We start from the raw sequence: 23,721 nt of genomic DNA, 5'->3' as shown, positions 1-23,721 counted from the left end.
GCACTTAATTGCACCAAAAACTTTTATTTCATTGATAACAAAATTGACAATGGGATATATCTACAATATAATATGAGAAGAAAATTTTGAATGCAAAATTTCCTTCCCTAGTGTTTTGTATTTTATTCAGAGTGGTCTGAGAATCACTCTACCCAATTTGATGATGCAGTCAGAACAGACACTAGATAATTCTGCTTTGTCTTTGTACCTAGCTTGCCTTTTTGTCTATATTCTTTTCTTCCTAATCTTCAGGTATGTACAAATAGGTAAAATGTAGTTTCTATCAAGCTTTGGGAGTTGCTTATTCATGTCTAAGCATGGAAGAAAGTTGCAAAAGTCACATGCTTTAATTCTATCTATCTAAAACAAGTTAATGTGCTTTTTGTTTGAAGAGTATTGTTTGGATAAGTATATACAGTGGCTTAGGATATAAATCTCATGTTTAGGGTCTTGTGTGGCTCAAAATAACACATCCTCATGCATGCACACATGCCTCAAGATCCTTATAATATTATATTGAAAATACTTACAAATGTAGTAGAGAAAAATACAAGGTAAAGATCATTAGATCAAATCATGAGTCAAGTTACTACTAATCATCTATAGAGACTAAGTAAAAGAGAATCTGCTCACAGAAGGAATGCTGTCCATTTTGTTTCAGGTTTTGTGCTTATGGACCAAGAAAGAGAGTGATCTCATTTGAATCTTATCTTTGAAATTATTTGTGGGTTAATGAATACATTGTGCTTTGTCCTGTGTGAAATATTTGAAATTAATACTGCATATGAGTAATGCATCCATTGTGTGCCTACCTGCTGGCCATCTTTGGATTTAAGTTTCTATATGGAAGTCTTCTTTTTCACTCCCCTGACAGCAACAGATGTAGATGTCTCTCCTATATATTCACAAATGCTTTGCGTTCACCAAAACTAGGAAATCTTCATGAGATGGGTTAAAATGACTGGATTCCTTGTATCTCTAGACCAGTCCATTGGGATTAAGTCCTTTGTTTTAATATACTAATATACCAAGTAACTTATGCAAAACAAGAATAGGAGATTCTAATTTAAAAAGTATAATTATTATAAATAATCAATATTCACCTGTGCTGTAATGTCAAATACCTATGGTCAATATCTTGGTGCCTTCCCTCATCACTTGTGATCTTAGGCAAGATATTGAATATACCTCTGCCCCAGTTTTCTCAACAATTAAAAGGATATGACAATAACTTCCTCAAGAGATTTTTGTGTTGTTAAATGAGCTAATGTAGGCTAAGTGCTTAAAATAGTTCCTGGCACGCAGACACAAAGACTGTTACTAATATTATTGTGTCATACTTGATTCTACCACATCCTTTTGCCTTAGTCTTCAGTTTTTCTTTCTTTTGTATGTAAACAAGCAAAGAAAAACAGGTTACAAAGACTATGGTTGTCTGATAGTTCCCTTTAATCATATTATATGTATATGTGGTGATGGAGATTGAATAAAGAAATGTAGAATATTAAGTACACAAGTGCCCTTTTACTGAGCTTCAGACCAAACCCTTGCTTTTTTATTTTGTTTTGTTTAAATATTATTTTGTTTCATTTTGAGACTGTCTCCCCATGTAACTAAGATCAGCCTTGAACTTACTATGTAACTCAGAATGGCCTTGAACTTTCAACCCTCTGATCTTATGAGGTCTAATTCCCAGTGCTGGAATTACAAGCATGTGCAACTACATGCCTTTAAACCATTAAAGGGCTTTATGCCATTACAGACTCTTTTGAAGTTTTTTATAGAGGCGCCATTATATTATGTGTGCTTGTGTGTGTATGTGTATGAATATATATATAGAGAGAAAGAGAGAGACAGAAAGAGAGAGAGAGAGAACACACATTTATATATACTCATCAGTGCAAACAATGAGAAATGGTCCAATTCCTAGATGAACATGTGCATCAAAAAAGTATTGTGAACATTTGAAAGTACTGGTTTCTTTCTTTGTTTCTTTCTTTCTTTCTTTCTTTCTTTTTTCTTTCTTTCTATCTATCTTTCCTCCCTCCTTCCCTCTTTCTCCTTCATCCTTCCTTCTTTCCTTCCTTCTTTCCTTTCTTCTTTCCTTCCTTCCTTTTTTCTCTTTCTTTCTTTCTTTCTTTTCTTTTCTTTTCCCAGTCATAGGGCTTGAATTCAGGGCCTGGGCACTGTCCATGAGCTTCTTTGCTCAAGGCTAGCACTCAACTTGAGCCACAGGACCACTTCTGGCCTTCTCTGTTTATGTGGTACTGAGGAATTGAGCCCAGGGCTTCATGTATGCTCGGCAAGCACTCTGCCACTCATCCACATTCCCAACCTTCTGATTATGTTATTTTCTAAACAAATTTTTAGACACTTTATGTTTAATTCCATGCTAGGGTACCAGCATTTTATCAAATATCATAGGAACCTTATAATCTAGCTAGGAGATGTAGGGAATATATGTTGAAATAGGAGTTAGGGAATTAGGCGCTCTAAGTGTGTCTTAGAGAGATTATGTTGAAAAATTTCATCAATGATTCCATTTTCAGATAGGAAAAGACATTCAAAAGTAACACTTATATCAAGAGGGAATAAAATATTGTATAAAATGGATGGTCTTTTGAATAAAGACACTCATAGAGCAAAGAATCCTGCAGTGTGTGGGGCTACCCAGGCTCATCAAAGACATCTTTTGATTTCATTGCACTGGGTACTGAAATAATAATGGATATCAGTTGGTGAACAAGAATAGAACACTCTTCAAGGCACCTGTGGCTCATACCTGTTTTTTAAATTACTCAGGAGATCTGAGGTCTGGATCTGGTTTGAAGCTGGCCTGGGCAGCAAAGTCTTACTTCTGCAAAGCTCCAGAAGGGAAACCACAGCTTATGTGGTAGGGCACCAGCTTTGAACAAAAAGCTAAGGAATAGTACACAGGCCCCAAGTTCAAGCCCTGGTACCAGCACATGCGCGCGCACGCGCGCACACACACACACACACACACACACACACACACAGACTAGAGCATCAGTGACTTCTCTCATGTTGCAATTGTCTTGAAAACTATATTTGAAAACTTTTTTTTTGGGGGGGGGGGGTCCGGTCATGGGGCCTGAACTCTGGGCCTGGGCGTGGTCCCTCAGCTCTTCAGCTCAAGGCTAGAGCTCTACCACTTGAGCCACAGCGCCACTTCTGGCTTTTTTCTTTTTTGCTTATGTGGTGCTGAGCAATCGAACCCAGGGCCTCAGGCATGCAAGGCAAGCGCTCTACCACTGAGCCACCCTCCCAGCCCTTGAAAACATTTAAACTCAGTAGTTTGGGCATGGGTTTTAAGGGAGAGTATGAGCATATACCGGGGAAAGGACAAGGCTTCCCAGAGCACAGGAGAGTACATGTCTCAAAACCAGCATACCAGCCACAGCTGAGAGAAGGGAAAGGTGGTCTGGTTGGCCAAGCTGAGCTAGAATATGCCACTTGCTATAGAATTGATGTCAAAGAGTTGAGGACAGACCCTTGCTAGGTGACATCTACATTAATGTCAGCTTTTGACAGCCTAGCTTATGATTTCTGTAGGTTTCAAAACAAGAGTGGAAACAGTACATAACTGTGTGTGAGAGAGGAATTTAGATTCTTAATAGAAATCTATTATAATTTAAATACATGAGCGTAAGTGATGTAGATTTTATTCCTATGGGCATTTTCATTTGTGGTAAACCAAATTAGTAGTTAATATGAAGTCATTTCTTTCATAAATTGTAGGTGACAAATTTTTTAAATTTTTTTATTGTGAAAATACCATACAGAGGGGTTACAATTACATGAGCAAGGTAATGAGTACATTTCTTTTTATATTATTGTGAAAATATCGTACAGAGGGGCTACAATTACATAGGCAAGGTAATGAGTACATTTCTTATCGAGCATTGTTGCCTCCTCCTTTGTTTCCCCTTCCCACCCCTTCCCCTCTCCCTACTCCACCCCGTGTCTCCCCCCTTCCCCCCTACCCAAGGTTGTAAAGTTCGTTTTTCAACATGATGTCTTGTACATCTTATTGTTGCAATGGGTCCACCTGTATCCCTATTTAAACAATTTGTTTTTTTCTCTTCCCCTCCACAAATTTTCCAACATCAAATACAGTGAAAACAGGGGTTATACCATTGGGTGACAGTTTTTTATGTTACTCTTTCCTTCCTTCCTTCCATCCTTCCTTCTTCCTTCCCTTCCTTCCTTCCTTCCTTTCTTTCTTTTCTTTCTGTTTCTTTCTCTCTTTCTCTTTTTCTCTCTTTCTGTTTTTCTTTCTTTTCTCTCTTTCTTTCTCTCTTTCTGTTTCCTTCCTTTCTTTCTTTCTTTCCCTTCTTTCCTTTCTTTGTCTCTTTTTTTGTAGGCGTGCTGGTCAAGCGGTTTGAACTTAGACTCATACTCTTGTTTGGCTTTGTTGCTCAAGGCTAGTACTGTGCCACTTAAGCTAAACTTCCACTTCTAAATTTTTGCTGGTTAACTGGAAATAAAAGTCTCAAAGACTTTCCTGCCTGGGCTGGCATTGGACTGTCATCCTTAGATCTCAGCCTTCTTGGTGCCTGATTCTGCCCTAAAATTTTTGATACAATTATCTCACATATTTGCTGAAATCGCTTTGCATTCATTTTTAGATTCCATGTATTGTTTCAATAGCAATATTTTAAAAGTTCTAGTCCTGTTGACAGAAATCAAAGGTTTTGCTTTTGTAGTACTACTAATTGTACAAAAACATAAACATTCATAGAATATGGAAGTAGGAAGAAAGTACTAAAATGAATCCTACTAATCAAATTCCTTCTGTCTTCATGTGCCACAGAGTCAGATGCTTGCTGAAATTTACATAAGCAAGCGAAGAACTAATTTAAATAAATCTGAGTGCCTAAGAGTGAAAAGATGGGAAAGAGAACTCTTGCTTATCCACACAGCTTTACTTGTTACAGAGACTGAGTATATTAGGTAATTATACACTTACATCCCTTAGAAAATCAAATCTTTGCAGATAGAAATGTGCTGCTTAGTAGGAAAGTAGGAATTATCAAAAGTTATAACAACATAAAATCAAGATTTTAGTAGTGTAATGTATATATAAAGAAATATACCATGGAGCTCCAGTGGCGCGATCGGTTAGCACGCAGTACTTATGAGAAATATACCAAAAGAAATACTACTCACACCTTTAATTCTAGCTGCTTGAGTTCAAAGCCACCCTGAGCAGGTAAGCTTTTGAAAGCCCTTCTCGATTTATTCCTGGGCTCAGTGGCACATCCCTGTCTTCCTAAGCTACATAAGAGACTGTGTTTGGGAGGAATGTGATACCAAGCCAGACCTGGCAGAGAAGTCTGAAAGATTTCATCTCCATGGAGGGAATTTGGACTTGGCAGTATATGCCTCTGATCTCATTAACTGTGAACCCTAATGTAAGTGCATCACAGATCAGGAGTGCATCTGGCAGGCAAAATGTGATCTATCTAATTAACCAATGATGTGCATACAAGAATGGAGGTATGGTTCAGTAATTTTGTACCAGCTTAGCAGGTTCTGAGTTCAAACCCAATATCAGCAATAACAGTAATAAAAGAAATGACAAAGGGCTACATAAAAAGGAGCAAGCCAAGAAACAAAGAGAGGAATGCCTGTCTTTGTAAGGGCATAGATTTAAGCTCTAAAATTCTGAAATACTAACAAATGTAGTTAAGTGATTTTTGACAGTACATCTCAAGACCCTTTGTAATGTGTTTTTACCATGTACTTGCTCCTGTGTTGTTTCTACTACAAAGGAAACAGTTTAATCTTCTGTTTGTTCTTTAATATACTCAATTGTAATATTCTTATTGAAATGTTGGATTTTTTCCCTTATGATGATAAGTGAATGATGTCTGAAGTCAATAGAGTATTTTAACTGTTTATTGAAGATCACTTATTGAAGATCAATAAACAGTTGTGTTTATTAGTTATTAAGATTACCAAACAATAGTAACCATTGTAATGGATGAAGAATAGGAATTAACACATTGAAATAAAATAGCTTTTGTATTTAAAACTTTCATGATTTATTTCCTATGTAATTGCTGCATTTCTGTACTTCTCCTCAGGAAAAAATATCTTGCTCATATAGAAACTCATCTCTTTCTAGATGGTTTTGTATGAAGGAAACAAGATGTGGTGGTAAGAATAAGAAAGAAATACTGATTCAGGGCTTAGTGATAGATGAGATTAATTTAGAGAAGAAAATAAAGAGAAGCCAGATAGTCACAGTATGTGAGAAACGGTTGTCTTCATGAGCTATTGTACGGAAGAAGGTCTGGCTTTGGGCTAAGGTAAGCATGAACCCCTTTGAGGACCAGGTTTATTGTTTCGTTGTAGGTTGCACAACATGAGCCAGCACTGCCCTCAGTCCTTGTCTTCCTAGGAGCACATCGTCCTGACTGATTGCTTCATATCAAGCCTCATTCTTGGAATGTTCTGTGGGATAATCATGTTTGTAATCCCAATAGCACAGTGCAACATAACTATTTCCTGTGTGCATGGTTTTGTTTTTTTTTTTTTTTTTTTTTTCTGGAACCTGAAAGACAGACTTATTACTTCAAGGACATTGCATTTGCCGAATGAGGGGTTAACAGCTGCCACTAAAATACCATTCTCACCAGAACACCTTTATTCTAACATCAGAAATGCCCATCATGAACTGAGTTTAAACAGAGCTTTCAGTGATGGATGCCTGGCATCTTTGGTAAATGAGTAAATACTCATGTGACTGTCCCGAGCTCAAACTGTAAGTACTGACATTAGGAGCTTAGGAGTTCTAATTAGCAGTCTTCTGTAAACAGTACATTAAAAAATGTTCTGTCTTCTTTAAGAAGTCGTACAAAGGGATTTCAATTCAACGTGTCAATTTCTGAACATGATGTAACTTTTTAAATCACCCTCCCATTGTTTTATAAACAAGTAAAAATTTAAAAGCCTATCATTCTGATGCCTTTGTTTTATTTGTGACTTCTAAATATAAAATAAGAAAAGAAATTAACTCACAAGCATATACTGGCTATGGAACATGATGATGTGTACTGGCCTACTCTCACTAAGGGCTGAAATGGGAATTTTGCACCCAGCCCAAGTGATGTCTCTGATTTACTGCCTTGTGTTTCTAGATGACTAAGAATGGCACGGTAGAATCTGAAGAGGCCAGCACTCTTACAGTAGATGACATTTCTGATGATGATATTGATTTAGACAACACAGAAGTAGATGAATACTTCTTCCTACAACCTCTGCCGACAAAAAAGCGAAGAGCTCTGCTGCGGGCTTCTGGAGTGAAAAAGATCGACGTTGAAGAAAAGCATGAGCTGAGGGCTATCCGTCTATCACGAGAGGACTGTGGCTGTGACTGCAGAGTGTTCTGTGATCCAGAAACCTGTACCTGTAGCCTTGCGGGCATTAAGTGTCAGGTAAGGATCCTGCACTGCAGTATATCATGCCCTGAGATTTTCATGATGCATGTAATGGGTGGAGAAGAAAACTTTGTCACAAGGGGGAAAGAAATGCTAACTCAAGAACATTCACAAAATTTTTATGTATGGGAGACAAACTTTGAAAGGCAACCCAAACTACAGCTAACTGAGTTGAAATTGTTTCCTCTTGGAAATAACTTGTTAAACCAGATTATTGTAGCTTTTCTCAAAATACTCAAGGAGGGAGAACATGGCTTTCCTAACATTTATATTTGTATTTTCTGATTCATCAACAAGGTGTGATGATTGGTTAGAGGCAAAATGGACTCAGGGGAAGATGATTAGACCTGAACTCATGAGGCTTAATGGATCATTAGGGGCAGAATGGACTAGGAGAGAAGTTACTAAATCTAGACCTAAAAAAATCAAATTGTGCTCTTGTGTTTGGTATTTCCCAGTTGATTGAAATGGGCAAACAGGTAAACCTCCTGAGCTCAGTTTCTTTATCTCTAAATATATAGGCTAGATGAGGCCAGTGTTTGACAAACTATCTAGTCACAGACTAAATCTAACTGACCATGTTTTTAATACACAAAGATTTATTGGGGTTTTGCCATTTTGTCTGTCTGTTGCTTGCTTGCTAATTTTCTCATGTCTGGGACTGCTTTCATACTTCTGTAGCACAGTTTAGTAGTATCACAGGGACCATATGGCCCTCAAAGCCTAAAGTATCTGTTTTTTACCCTTTTGAGAGAGGTAATAGGGATGCATAGATTCACAGTTTACTATAGCCATTACTCCTGCTGCTAAGAGTTCCTTAGCATGTAGAGTGCCATCGTACTTTGTGTCTGTCTGATTGTGCCAGCCAAGATTGAGTAGAGGAATGTACGAGAAGAAAATCATGGAAAAAGAATTCTTATAACTTGAGAATAATCTGATTAACAGAAAAAACTGTTTCACTCCAATGAAGAACTTAAATTTTGAGCTTATTGACAAATGTTGGAAGTTATCCCCTACCATTCTTATCTGGCTGATTATATGTTTTAAAACTTAAAGGTTAGCTAGACACTGGTAGCTCATGCCTGTAACCCTAGCTACGCAAGAGGATGAGATCTGAGGATTATGGTTTGACATCAGCTCAGACAGGAAAAATCCATAAGACTCTTATCTTCAACTAACCACCAAAAGGCCAGAAGTAGAAGTTTGGCTCAAAAATAATAGCCTTGAGCAAAAAAGCTCAAGGATATTGCCCAAACCCTGAGTTCAAGCTCCAAGACTCTTCCCCTCCCCCCACTAAAAAAAAAACCCAAACCACCACCACCACCAACAACAACAAAATAAAATACACCTTAAAGGTTAAACTGATTAAAAGAAAGAAGTTTATCAATCTCTGGACAAAATGAATCTCTGGTTACTATCTATAGCTACTCTTAGTGTATACAGACACAGGTTTTTCAATGAAGACAGCCACTAAAGCAGTTAAAAAAGGAGTTCAGATCTCATCAGCTGAACAGCTGCCCAGGTATATAAGGTTGCAGAAAACAGATATATGAGTAACATTAACTGCTATAGATATTGGCTCTGACATCTGCCGCGGGCACGTGTGTGTGTGTGTGTGTGTGTGTGTGTGTGTGTGTGTGTGTGTGTGTGTGTGAGACTGTAGGCAAAGCCTAGAGACTAAACATACTAGGCAAGTTCCCTCTGATTGAACTAAAACAGAAGGCAAGTTGCCCAGGGAAGTTTGACCCTGAGTTTGTGATTCTCTGCCACAGTCACCTTGTTTTTGTTAAGATCACAGTAATGAGACTGGGAAGGTGGCTCAGTGGTAGAGCGCTTGCCTTGCATGCATGAGGCCCTGCATTCAATTTCTCAGTACCACATAAGCAGAAAAAGCTGGAAGTGGGGCTGTGGCTCAAGTGGTAGAGCACTAGCCTTGAGGTGAAGAGCTGAGGGACAGTGTCCAGGCCCAGAGTTCAGGTCCCACGACTGACCAAAAAAAAAAAAAAGAAAATCACAGTAACTTCATGAGAGTCATCCTTCTCTGAAGCCCAGGAAGTTCCCTGTCCTTGGAAAAATTGGAAGCAGGACTTAATTTCTCTATTGCTTGCATTCTGGTCTGCCTACAGGCAGGTCTGCAGAGTCTAAGCCATTGACAAATATCCTAAGAATATTTATATGTTGCTCAGAATTATACTTACCCAGCTAAGTGAAGAGGTCAGTCCAATGACACTTGTTGAACACACTTCAGGTCAAAAGACCAATCACTCATAGTTCTGGAGTTTCAATTAAAAATATATCCGATTCTCTCAAGAAGTTTGTATGCCAATGGAGGAAGGAGGGAAGGCAGAGATCCAAGGCTTAAACATGAAAGTGGTATCACAGAGGTGAATGAAATTGATGCAAGCCCTGGAGGAGGTCAATTAAATAAAAATATGCACTGGCACTTAAAAATCCCATAAAAAATACTGATTTAAAAATGAGTTAAATCTCATGACTCAAGTCTTTATTTCCCCTTTCCTTTCCATTTGCAGTTGGACTGTCATTTGCTCTGACATGAGTGGACTTGAGTTGGATAACTTAATTCAAAAGGGTGGTTGAGAGGTATTAGATTTGTATGTGGTTTATAGTAGATCCCTGGTACTAATCTGTGTTCTTCCTTCCAAGGTGGATCGTATGTCTTTTCCATGTGGCTGCACTAAAGAAGGATGTAGTAACACAGCAGGTAGAATTGAATTTAATCCTATCCGTGTCCGGACTCATTTTTTGCACACCATAATGAAACTTGAACTGGAGAAAAACCGAGAGCAGCAAATATCCACACTGAATGGCTGCCATGGTGAGTTAAGTGCTCACAGCAGTGCCATGGGTCCTGTTGCCCATTCTGTAGACTATGCCATTGCAGACAATTTTGAGATTGAGACTGAACCTCAGGCTGCAGTGCTGCACCTGCAGTCAGCTGAGGAATTAGATTGCCAAGGAGAGGAAGAGGAGGAAGAGGAGGAGGATGGAAGCAGCTTTTGCAGTGGAGTCACCGATTCCAGCACACAGAGCCTGGCCCCTAGTGAATCAGAGGAGGAGGAAGAAGAGGAAGAAGAAGAAGAGGAGGAGGAAGAGGAGGACGAAGAAGACAAAAGAGACAGCTTTGTGGAAGGTTTGGGCACCCATGCTGAAGTTGTCCCTCTCCCTTCAGTCCTGTGTTACTCTGATGGCACTGCTGTTCATGAAAGCCACACAAAAAATGCTTCTTTTTATGCCAACTCTTCAACTCTGTATTACCAAATAGATAACCACATTCCAGGAACTCCTAGCCAGATCTCTGAGAACTATTCTGAAAGAGACACTGTAAAAAACGGTACCCTTTCGTTGGTGCCTTATACCATGACCCCAGAGCAATTTGTTGACTATGCCCGACAAGCAGAAGAGGCCTATAATGCTTCCCACTACCCAGCTGCCAACCCCTCTGTAATCGTTTGCTGCTCCTCTTCTGAAAATGAAAACGGGGTGCCCTGCAATAGCTTGTATCCTGAGCACAGGTCTAATCATCCGCAAGTAGAATTTCACTCATACTTGAAAGGCCCTTCCCAGGAAGCATTTGTCTCCACATTGAATGGTGACAGTCATATTTCAGAGCATCCTGCTGAAAATTCTTTGAGCCTTGCAGAAAAGAGCAGATTGCATGAAGAGTGCATCAAATCACCCGTGGTGGAAACTGTTCCTGTCTAGTTGCTTAATTTATTGTATTATAGGACCAGCTCCTCTCCTATTTAAGGCACTGTATTTAATTGGATCTCCTAGGCTCATTGTTATTTAAACCGAAGACTAAGAAAACTCGGACTGTGATTAATCTTCCAGACATTTTCTTTTCTCCTTTCTAGCTTCCTAAGTATGGCATTGCACAAATACAGTCGGTATGGGGATTTTAAAAGATTTCAGACTGTTTTGATAGAATATGCTACATTTTAGAAATGCATATCTCACAGTTGCCTACCTGTCAAACTGTGTGAAACCTGCCAAACTGTGCAGATCAGAGCTCCAAGTTTTGGAATAACGGGCCTGTGCAAGATTGTTAACTAAAACTAGAAAAATAATAAGATTTTAAAGTCTTAATTTTCGATATATCTGAAGATGAAAGTGACTTTTTCCATGTAAAAGTAATTATTGTCAAAACATGATTTACTTGTCTCATGTGTATTTTATTTATGGTAGTTTAGGAATCATGTTTCGTTGCAAATGAGCAGCAGCACGTTCCTGCAAGCTGAAGATACAAACATAGCTAGCACCACAGAGCATGCCCACATGGACTGCATCGGGAATCCACTCCCGTTTTTATGAACATGACTGAACATATTTGCAAATACTTTCTTAAGGATGAAAAAGGCCTATTTTTGCTATTTTGGACACATAAATGAGTCTATATGTGCAGGTCTTTACACAGTTTTCTCTCAAGTTAAGACTTAGGACAATCCTCTAGGGAGGGCCCAGTTTGCTGCCTTCCCTCAGCTGTCTCCCAGACGAAGGTAGAAGGAATTGCCTTTCTTTTGCTTTTCTTTTCTTGTTTTTTTTTTCAATTTTTTGAAACAAACAAACAAACAACAGTGTCATCTTGGTTCTTAGCTTGGACAGCACCTTTAAACTCTACCCCCTACATCAAAATGCACTTTAGTGCCCCTTCACAGTATCTTGTGTGGAGTGGGGACTGAGAATTCTTTGAAGTAAAAAAAAAAAAAAAAAAAAAAGTTCTGTAACTATTTTAAGGTTCAAGCAATTTTTGTTTAAAAAAAATCAAGGAATCATCCTATGATGCTTCTGAAACAAAACAAAACAAAAATGATATTCTCTCTCACCATCCTGAGGACCTAACTCAGTAAACTCAGAGAAGGCTGAGGAGACATAGAAGACCACTATCTCAGCAGCCAGCCCGTTCTACAGCGTGATCAACCATCCTTTCAAAAAGCATACAATGATTGCCACTTCATGACTAGCTGATTGAAGGGGGGGCCTTTACCCAAATACTCAACTAGGCCTTACTTTTCTGAAGCAGTTTGATTCATCTTGCCTGGGACAATTAGCAAAGCAGTCCAGAGTGCATTGCAGCCACTCGAATTACCTCACATGCACTCCCTGCCTATAGATTACCTGCACTTGCTTCATCTGAGGACTTTTAGAAACCTCTTTTCCTGTAAATTAATTTAGGTGACTATATAGCTTGTTTTATCTTTTTTCTCCCTCTCCATGCAGTATATTTATGCTAAATATGTTTCACATTTTTGACCTGTATTGTTTTATCATTTCACATTGTAAGATTTATTCAACATATGAACATGCCTTGTTATTCACTGACAATATTACCACTCTTTTAAAATGTCTTTTAGGTGTGGGTATTTGTAGATCTCAATTCCTTAAAAATACTATTTTATTTCATTGAACCTAAGAATGTTTGATCGGAAAAAAAAAAGTCCTCCAATGGAAAAGTGTCTACTAAAATTTGATGTGGGGGAAATCTGTTTACTTGGCTTCTTCTGTGTAGTTGGTTCCTGACCCTTCTAGACCCAACTCAGGGCCAAATTTACAGCCATTAAAAGAGCAACATTAAAAGAGTTTGGGGTTTATCATGATGGAGGTTGCTATAATGAGGGCAGAAATGTTCCTTCTGAATGATCTAACCAGCTCTAATCTGATGGGAGCTTGCTCAATTCTCAGTACTATATTCCTATTTATCTGCAAAATTGCAGACATTAAGGCTTACGCTCCAATTTTTCCCTCTGACAATGCAACCTACAAGAACACAGTTGCAAAGAGAAAATGATTAAGAGTCTACTGTTCATTCAAGCATATGAAAGAATTGTGTGTGATAGCTGCTGGACCATTACATTCTCTGAAAGAATTTACATGTAAGGCACTCTTGGGCATGTAAGACATTCTTGGAACACAGTGCATGGGAAGTGGGGAGGAGCCAGCTCTGGCTGTGTCACAGTTGAAGGGTAGAATGACAGCCCAGTTTCTGAATGGACACATGTTTCCATTTTAGTTTACCTTGATCTTCACAAGATTGTTTGAAGGCCCCATCTTCTTTGTTTGGCTAGGCTGCTATTTTGTAGCCTTTTTTGGAGGGGAGGGGGATTAGAGAGCTTTTTCCATCTCCTAAATAGGGTAGACTAGGGTAGAATGTCATTCCCCTAGTAAGAAGAATTCGTTTTCTAAATATCCCAAATTTTTATAGAACTGATATGTAAATCACATACATAGATTCCTATTGAAAAATACTCACATACACTGTTTCTAAGTCACACACATTCATGGACTGCAAGTATAATACACACAGAGAATAACAGTTTTAAGTAATAACCAGTAACAAGTACTTCCAGTTTTCCTATTCTAGAATCTGGTTGGGTTTTGTGATCTAAAACTGTGGTTTGAAAAAAGGTAATTTTTTTAAAGTAATCGTTTGAATATATAGGGTAAAGTTGCAAATAACATTGATGGAAGCATTTCCTTGTTACTTCCTTTCCCATGAAAACTGAGAGAGCACAGTGTTCCATCTGAACTTTTTACCCATTCAAAAAGCTTTTATATTCAACAAAAACTGCCCGCTAACCAGGAGAATGCTACAATTATTCTTAGCTTTGAAAGGAGGAGATTAAGTTAGAGACAGACAGTTGGATACTTAAGATCCTTGTTCCAATACAGTGATATGACCTACAGCTGTTGTGTTACCCCATAAAATAGCTAATCAAATTTAAGTCTTTGAATACACAGCTTTTTATTCATTCGGTCAATTGCTCCAAACTCTGTTGTTTTAGCACAAGCCATATACCATTAGAGATTAATTCCCTGCTATAATCGATTTGCTAGCCAAATGGCAAGAACAGCTTGCATGTCCTATGTCCTTGATTTCCTTTTCTTTGAGAAAGGCATCAAGGAGAGTTTTACTTAAGATTGTCTCCATGTTTTGGTTATCAATTATTAAGAGATAGGTAAAATTCATTTCTCTCATGCTGTTTGATGGGTGGGATGATACAGTTTCTTTTTAAAGGCCACTGTGCCAGTCACATATAAAATACGAAGCTAACATTTCTTCTAGTCATAAAATATTTACAATTATAATGGCACAGCAATACTCTCCACAAAATATTACACGTTTTAGAAACTTGAGTCACACATGAACCAAAAAGCAAGAGATTATGTGAAGTGATTATGTTCTCTGAAATTACCTATGCCTAACAGATGGTTTCTAGAAAACTTCTGCGTTAGTTGCATCAAGGAAGAAAATATCTCAATTTATTTCCTGTAAATTGGTGTGTCATATCACTGGTTTTTAATTTTCAATATGGTTGTACAATATCAACTTTCATTTAGTGGTAATATTCAAAATTCATTATGCATGCTTCTTAACAACAATTATTCAACAATTATCCTGGGTAGTTAAAAAAAACAGGAGGAGAAAATTTAGAGTCAAGGAGATGAGGAGGAGGAGGGGTGGCATGAAATGAGCCGTTCCCAACTGTTTTATAGATATGATTTTACATGTGTCATATTAGAACAGTGGTCATTGATTCTTAATTATGTCAAACTGGAATGCAAAAGGTTGTTTCATTTTTCCTAAATGAAGGGAACTCTGTGGGTTTTCCCTCTCTGAAAGTCATGAATTAAATCTAAATGCTGCTAGGGCTGAATTAAGGGGGAAAAAATTCAGCTAGTTGCTGCTTGAGTGTGGAAGTACTGATGCCAAATCTACACCAGACAGCTCCTCTCCAAAGTGACTGAGGCCTTCGCTCAGGAGCAGCACAGCAGGAAACTCTCAGGAGACTAGAAAGAACCCTGTGGGACACCAGCAATCTTACTTGTATTTGTAAACAGTTTATTCAATTAAATAATCCTGTTCCAAGGTGCAGAGACACTGCCCTGAAACAGGCACAAAGGTTATTAGACGCCCCTCACTTTTAGCTGGAGTTACAAAACATCAAAAGAGAAAGTGGAAAATTGATATACTCTGAAATCAGCAGCAGACTTTTTTTTTTTTTAAGAAGACCCTCTATTTCTGGAAATGTAACTTAATGTTTCTTCTTACTATGGCCTCTGTTCCTGAATCTCAGGAATAGTTGACAGAGCCATTATAGACATTGTGTAAAACGCCAAACTTCAATGCGAAGCCTCCCTTTCAGAGGCAAAATCTACTGTTGGCTTGTTAACACCAACATAAAAAGTTTCAATATTGATCCCTCTTCACTCCTAGTCCTAATACACTTGCAATTTCCATGGAATACTTTTTCTGCGATCAGCCAACTTGTCCTATAGTTACACATGTCACAGTTTTGCAAACAGCAGAGCCCACCTGATATTTGGTGTAACATTGAAGAATTTAATTGACATAATTAACTGAAGAGTAGCAATTTAAAAAGTCACTAGAAGCCAGGAGCCAGTGGCTCAACATCTGTAATCCTAGCTACTCAGGAAGGTTAGAGGACCTCTGAGGGCCTCAGTTAAAGCCAGCCCCATCAGGAAAGTACCTGTGATTCTTATCTCCAAAAAACTGGAAGTAGAGCTGTGGCTCAAGTGGTAGAGCACTAACCTTAAGCAGAAAGCTCAGAGACAGTGCTCAGACTCTCCATTCAAGTCCCAAGATTGGCAACGCTGCCCTCCATTACAAAAAGGTCACTAGAATTACAAAATGTCAGTGTAGGGGGTTGAATAGAGTATCTGTAGTATCTAGTAGAAGCTTAAGTTTCAGCAGAGCTAGGCTAGATTTTATTTTACTAGAAAGTTCACAAATGATACTCAGCCCCAAATTTAGGCCATTCCAACATGGCTATCCTCATAGCCCAGTAATGTTCACCTCTGCTGACAAACATGCATATCTACTACATTTTATCATCTGTAGGTCATTTCATGCGGTAGAAAACAAAAAGAGACCTCCAGAATTCTTTAAAAAGAGAGAGAGAGAGAGAGAAGAAGAAAGGAGGAGGATAAGAAAAAGTATGTCTTAAGAAATACAAACACAGTTTATATTAAAAAGGACTAATGACTTGCATTATTGTTGAACTAAGGAATTTTGAGATGGAGAGCTTTGCTTTAATATTTTACTTGTCAAAGCTTGAACTCTGGGCCTGGGTACTGTCCTTGAGCTCTTCAGCTCAAGGTGAGCACTCTACCACTTGAGCCATAGTGTCACTTCTGGTTTTCTAATTAGAGATAAAAGTGTCATGGACTTTCCTGACCAGGCTGTCTTTGAACCGTGATGCTCAGATCTCAGCCTCCGGTACAGCTAGTATTACAGGCGTCAGCCACCAGCACCTGGTTCAATGTGACTCTTTAAGAACAGTCACTTCTGAGTTTTAACTCCTCTGGTGGCTTTTCATCTAAGCCTTAAGGTTGATTTCCTGAACAATGCAGGTAGTTATATTTTCTTTCTTAGAAACTGAAAGCTTGTTATTACAGGAGTTTTACTTGTTGCTCAGTCTTGGGTTTCATGTTCTGTAAGTGGATAAGTAAAGGACAATGATGGAAAGCCGGAAAGTGAGATTTGAAAGTCCCATCAACATAGAACCTGGGGTTTTAGTAAAGATGGTTTTACATCCATAGAAAGTGGAAAATAAAATAATTTTGGAGATTTGAGTCATGCTGGTGGGTAATGTTCTTTTACTTGTGATAAATATGTCACTCTACAGGGTGAGTGCTTTTTATCTGCCTTGTTATATTTGCTTGGAAAACTAGAAAATCAATTTTACTGGCCATAAATCTTTCTGCATTTATTTAAACAATTCACAGATCTATATAAATTTGGAAAGTTTATTTAAACATGAAAGAAAATAAATTCATAAAATCCAAATCTGATTTCTCCTGAAGGGGAAAAAAAACCAAAATATCTATACCAAGAAGTAAATTATTGTTTGTTTTTTTTTTCAAATTTAGTGTTTTTCTTTTAGTGATGTATGGTACCCAAATGATATCTGGACTTGATAGAGCTTAGATTTTAGTAGTTGTGTAACTTACTCTGCACCACAATCCACTGCAAAAGTTGTCTTAGTCCTAATTTATTAGTCACTAATCCTGCCCAACAGGTATCCCCAGACAATTTAATCTTTTTAGATACTCAAAATGACCAACTCCATGAGCAAGGGAAACTTTGATCTTGTTCTGTGTTCTTTACATTTTACGGCCCTCAGACTCAAAGCTCCCCAGAGGTCTTATGGCTCATCCATCTACCTCCAGGGGAGGACTGACACTCCTGCATGCCCAATGCCATAGATAGCCATCTATTTTTTCACATCTCTATGGAAAGTGGTTTCCTTGACAACCCAATCCAGCTCTTCTAGGTTTTCTCACGATAAAGAAATACCTTGGCCAAGCTTTGTGAGCTAGGCACCCGGCAACAGTTGTGGCAATTTGGGCCATTTTGCTGGGCTGCTCCGTGGAAACTGGGTTTCCCCCTGCAATGGATGATTACAACATGTGCTGATTCCACAAATCTCCTAAGAAACCAGAGTTTTGAAAAAGGATGTAGGTACTCAGACAAGGCTCTGTGTTTTGACAAATATGGCTATGGTGCTTTTAATCTTATTTATTTTCTGATTTTTCACACATTGGGTTATGTCTGGAAGTAATGTCCGGAAAAGTAACTGCTTCCCATCCCAAGTTTCAAACATCACTATAGTCAACTGAGTAGACCTTTAAGACATCTAATTTCCTGAGATGTTACCATAAGAAAAATGCAGGTACTTTCTATATTCTTGCTTTTAAATAAATTTCCTTCTCATTAATTCTCTTGAGCCTAAAATGTCTAAAGATTTTTCCACTCTTGGGGAAGATGTGACCAACGTGAAGCATCTGATCTGGAATAAAATGACTACAGAGAATCACTCAGACACCCTTTGATCCTAGCCTTTGACCTCGTGTTATTTCACCAATGGCTGCTTACTTTCTCAGGGATCAGAAAAAAGTGTCCACTTGACAAGGCCTGAAAATGAAGGAAGGAATCCCGGGGCATGGTAAATGTTTTCTGATTCAGTTACTTGACTCCAGCATTCCCTGGTGCTTTTGGAGTCTTTGCTATTTGCTTACACTTTACTCCCATTCAGAGACAGAACTAATGAGGAGTTGAGGAGCACACTTGAAACTAGGATTTCCTTTTTCCATGGGTTCTTTTCCAATCTAGGTACAGCTGCTTAACTCCCCAACTCAGCTGCTCTTGTGAAGTAACAGCCACATCCATACGGTTGCTCCCCTCAAATAGCATTAGGGAGAAATAACACTTTAAGTTTCTTTAAAAAAAATGCTTTGGAATGCTCATCATTTTTTAATGGTGAATAAAATTTGGCCAATGTTTTAATTGACTCTAGACACCTCTATGGAAATGAGTCTGAGGCGTAGTTTGTGAAACATGTTTCAAAAGTGTTTGATGTATAATAAATGCTAGACATTTGCAGTACAGAAATAGTATAAAAATTAAACCTGTAGATTACAACTCTGTTCCTAAGAACCTCAGCCTTTATTGTGTCTTAGTAAAGTTGATCTGCTTTTTTTAAAAAAATAAAAATAAAAAATAAAATTGTCGCATTTCTGGTGTACTAGCCTCTTAAGATAGAACTATTAATGCATATGTACTGGTTAATGCAGAAAATGGCACTTTGTTATTTCAATGTGTTTTCCTCAGTGTCACAGGGTATCTCAATTTGATAGGAAAGGTCATTTACATTGGTCAAAGATACATTTTTCCATTTAAAATAAATACGTGTAATTGGTTGCATAGACAAATGTCACCATTTGCTGTGTCTTTATCTTGATCATAGTCTTAGAAAGTGACTGTGTCTCCATTTTCCAGCTGCTATGGAAATGTGGCACATTTGGAAATTCTGGTGATCTGTAGAGAGCTGAATGTATCGGTTGATCAAATGATCCAAAGGACTTAGGTGTTATCTTTCTGTCTCTGTGGAATCATTCAGACATTAGACCTACTCCTCATACAAGCAAAGTCTTTTGAGAGCATTTGGTGTTTTTTTATTAATCTTTTTTGTTCTATTTGTGTGATGCTGGCAAATAAAAGAAAAGAAAATAGGAACTTTAAAAACCAGAAAAGCCACTGCACTGTAAAAATATTTTTGAAATTATGATTTTTTTTATCTTTTAGTTCATTTTTATGATTTTACTCAATATGCTTCAATGTACTTCAATGCATATCTAATACTATTATGTTCAATCAAATGACTTATACAAGTTGAATGGAAAGAAAATCAAACTATCATACAGTCATTTTACAGTATGATGTCATTTGTATGTCAGTTTCCAGATTGATTTCTGAGTTAGGACATCAAAGATGCCAAAGGGTATAGAAAATAAGCTACAATTATACTCAACAGAACTTAACCTGGACCTTAAGTTGTAATAAGTTATTCATATTAGCTGTGATCCTCTGTATTTATATTTTCAATATTTATTATGAATGACATGGGAAATCCTGTATTTATTGTGGCTTTTTGTTGCAGTGTGTGTATATATCTCTATATATATTACAAATAAGCATTTTTAAGTCTTCTTTAGTTTCTTTTATTAGTGGCACTTGTATTATGCTGTACTTTTTAATTATATATTGTATAATATCTTGTCCCTTTGTTTGCAGCAGAGTAAACTGGTTTCTAAGTTGTATCTACTGTTGCATTTTATTTTTTTGTGGAAACCTTTGGTCTTATATCCTGAGTTGCAACCCCTTATGCCTTCTCTCAGAGTTCACACAAGAATCCCTCCCCTTCTCCTTCCCTTCCTCCCATGGAACAGATAATATGCATCCTTGAGAAATTCTGGGACAAGTCAGTTTCTGCAAAATGGCTCATATTATCATTCCAAAGATGTGTTAAATTTATTATGATTATTCCTTAAGTGGAGCTGCTTACAACCCCTCTCTCAGCTTTTCCACCCCTTCATCAAATAATGATGCATAGGCAAGGCAAAAGCCAAAAGGGAACTCACTAAGTAAATTTGAGGATATTTTTACAAAGACAAATATACTTTCTTTTAAAGTTGTATCCTTGAACTCTTGCCTACTAGTATGCTTTGCTTTGCCTAAACAGAATTTGTGTCAGGTAATGATGGTAATATCTTTGCACAAAGAAATTCTCATCTATACCGATCCGCTTAAAGATGTTAGCTTAAGATTACCTAAATGTATTAGCAATAGGATATAAAGGATTTATCCCCTTTATCTTCTATTGTTGCAACACATTTCCCTAAACAGTCCATTTTCTTAAATCTGGAGACTAGATCTATAGCTTTGAAAGCTGAATTAATACCAATAATAGAAATAACAGTAATTATGTAGTAATCCAAAACCTCAAATTGAATTGTGTTGCTTACTTTAAAATCTGCAGTTCTTCTTCTTCACTGCCAACAAAATAAAATCCAAAACCTTTCAAAAGTCTTTCAAGGTAGCCTTCTATCTGGATACAACTGACTTTTGTAACCTGTTGTTCACCAAACTGCCTCTGCCATCCACCCCCTTGCTTACAAGACAAATTCCTCAGATTTCACCTGCATGTCACTTTTCCCTGCCTCTAGACATATTGCCCATTCCAGCCCAGAATATCACTCCCATGCAGACCTATCCCCTCAGCATAGTAATAATGATGGTCTACATATTTCTCAAAAGAAAGCTCAAATGTTTCTTTTTTATGTTACATTTCTGATTCTTCTGGAAATAGACTGCCTGTTTTGTTATGCCCAAAGTAGACATTGGACATTGATTAGAAACCCTTCAGGTTTCATTGCACTCATATATATATAAATATATGTATATACCATATGAGATCAGTTAGTCTGGTTAGTCTCATTGCTATCCAAGTTCTCAGGATCCAACATAGAAGATGCTCAAAATGTTTGCTGATAGGTGTGAAGCACAAAAACCAGTGCTGCTAAGTATACTTGCAGGAAGGAGTTCAGATGTGAGGAAATCAGCCTGTTGCAGGGTCTGAAAACATGCCAGGTTCAGCAGAAGGAAGGAATTCAGCCGGAAGGTAATTCCATCACTCACATTGTGTCACAGTGCAAGCCAGATCTCTTTCTTGTGTAAACTATTTTCTTCTGCACAGGGCAGGCAGAGGACTTTAATAAGAATAGTAATTTTTTTTTGTTTTTTTGGGTCCAGTCGTGGGGCCAGAACTCTGGGCCTGGGTGTTGTCCCTCAGCTCTTCAGCTCAAGGCTAGCACTCTACCACTTGAGCCACAGTGCCACTTCCGGCTTTTTTCTTTTTGCTTATGTGGTACTGAGGAATGGAACCCAGGGCCTCATGCATGCAAGGCAAGTGCTCTACCACTGAGCCACCTTCCCAGCCCAAGAATAGTAATTTATATTTGAAGAACAAATGGCAGATCAGATCCGGACAAGGAATTCAGATATTATACAGCTTCAGAAAGCAATTCAAAGAGTCTGATGTGCATACTTCAAGACACCCTAAGTATATCAAAGACATGGTTCAACCAAAACAGAGTGGCATGGAGAATTGGTATGAATTTGAGAGAATGGTAGAAATGATAGGGTGATATTCATTGTAGATATTATGGCCATGATTCATTTTAAAAGAGGTATTAACAGCACATGTCTGTAATCCCAGGTACTCCGGAGGGAGAAAGAAAAGAAGGCCAGCATGAGATCCTCTCTGAAAAAAAAAAAAAAGCTGAAAGTAAAAGATCTAGAGATGTGGCTCAAGCAGTGGCGTGCTTCCCTACCAATCTGGAGGGCTTGAGCTCCACATTACCACAAAAGTAGGGGCCCGGCGGGTGTGTGTGTGGGGGGGGGGAATAAGTAACAGTAGAGCACCTACTCTGACTCAGACACTGGACTAGAGAATACAGAGACAATTATTCTAAAAACAGGCAAATTCCCTTCAGTCAAGCAAGGATAGAAATTTAGGTCATTATGTCAGAGCCAGTTATCTGAAGGCCTGTTCACACATGTCAGATTAAAGGTAATAAGCATATGATCTTAAAATACTCTACATGAAAGAAATATGGGGATGAATATAAGATATAGATATAGCCAACAGAAATTAAGATGTTATAAAGTGAAAGAGCTGGGTTCATTTTGGACAGTTGGATTGATGCTGGGACCCTCAATAAAAATACCATATGGCCAGAAGAAAATCTATGTCTAGGGTATGGGTACATATATAAGATTAGAGGTGAATGAGGGTTTTAAGGGTTTGACATCTGGAGAATAAAGGAAGAAGCAGATTATGAAATAGAGGAATCAGCCTGTGATTCAAGCCCAGCACAACACCTCCAGATGAACCCCACTGGGTGCTCTGGAACATGATGGTTCCTCTGTATTGTTCCATGGTGAGCCAAAGCAACTGGTCTTGTCTAGCTACCTCAGAAAAACTTTGTTTCTGTACTGTTGTGGAAAATCTGGAAAGAGCAGAAACCCAGATGTTTGTGGACAGCCTTCTCAGAAGCCGAGACAAATTCATCTTTGTAGGGGGATGTTTGTAGAAGAGCACCTCTGTCTTCTACATTCCTCTGTCTGATCAATGGCTTCAGTTAAGGTTTGAGGAACATTTCTTCCAGGATTCTGACAAGCCCTTAAGAACATGGTTGGAATTAACTACAGTCCCTGAGACTTCAGTTCTTCCCAGAACCACAACTGATCATCTTCAGTACTATTAATTCTAACTTTTCCTCAGCTTTAGCAACAACAATCTGCTATTTTCCATGCTTTATCTGGTGGTATAACCCAGAACCATGGATTCCTAAGTGAATATTTATGTTCATATATATAATATTATATATGCTACATACAATATGGTATATATACCACATGTTACATAATATATGTAATATATATTACATATATACCATATATACTACATAGTGTATATAGTATATATGTTATATATAGTTACATATGTAACATATGCTATATATTATGTGATATTTGTAATATATTATGTAATGTTATATATTATGTAATATAGAGTATATATAATATTATATATGCAATATAGTACCTAGAACTATATTTTTCTACTCTATATTATATATTTTGTATATTACATACATTTTATATATTATATAATTATATGTAACTTATATAGTATATATTCTGTTATATTTATTATATTTGCATATATTATATTAACATATGTGTATATATTCATATATATCAGCAATTACAGCAATATGTAAAGTTCTATGGGGCTCTTTAGCCCCTGATAAGAATGCCCCTTAGAATGGGACCTGTAACCTGAAGACACTATAGAGTTGTGCAATAAGA

At 37.7% G+C, this 23,721-nt stretch overlaps 1 protein-coding gene across 1 annotated transcript in view; it reads left to right on the top strand.

The window, feature by feature from the left end:
• Csrnp3 (cysteine and serine rich nuclear protein 3) overlaps positions 1 to 11,960 on the top strand; it is a 74,284-nt gene extending 62,324 nt beyond the window's left edge. The window contains exons 4-5 of the mRNA XM_042694190.1: positions 7,167 to 7,463; positions 10,131 to 11,960. Coding sequence (XP_042550124.1) covers positions 7,167 to 7,463; positions 10,131 to 11,189 — 1,356 coding nt within the window. The 3' untranslated portion in view covers positions 11,190 to 11,960. The remainder of the gene's footprint in view (positions 1 to 7,166; positions 7,464 to 10,130) is intronic.
• Positions 11,961 to 23,721: the final 11,761 nt, after the last annotated feature.

Source organism: Dipodomys spectabilis, unplaced genomic scaffold, assembly GCF_019054845.1.
Source record: "Dipodomys spectabilis isolate Male_0828 unplaced genomic scaffold, ASM1905484v1 ptg000174l, whole genome shotgun sequence".
In the NCBI taxonomy this organism is placed as follows: Eukaryota; Metazoa; Chordata; class Mammalia; order Rodentia; family Heteromyidae; genus Dipodomys; species Dipodomys spectabilis.
Note: the sequence above shows the minus strand (reverse complement) of the source record. Positions and strands in the feature narration are given on the sequence as shown.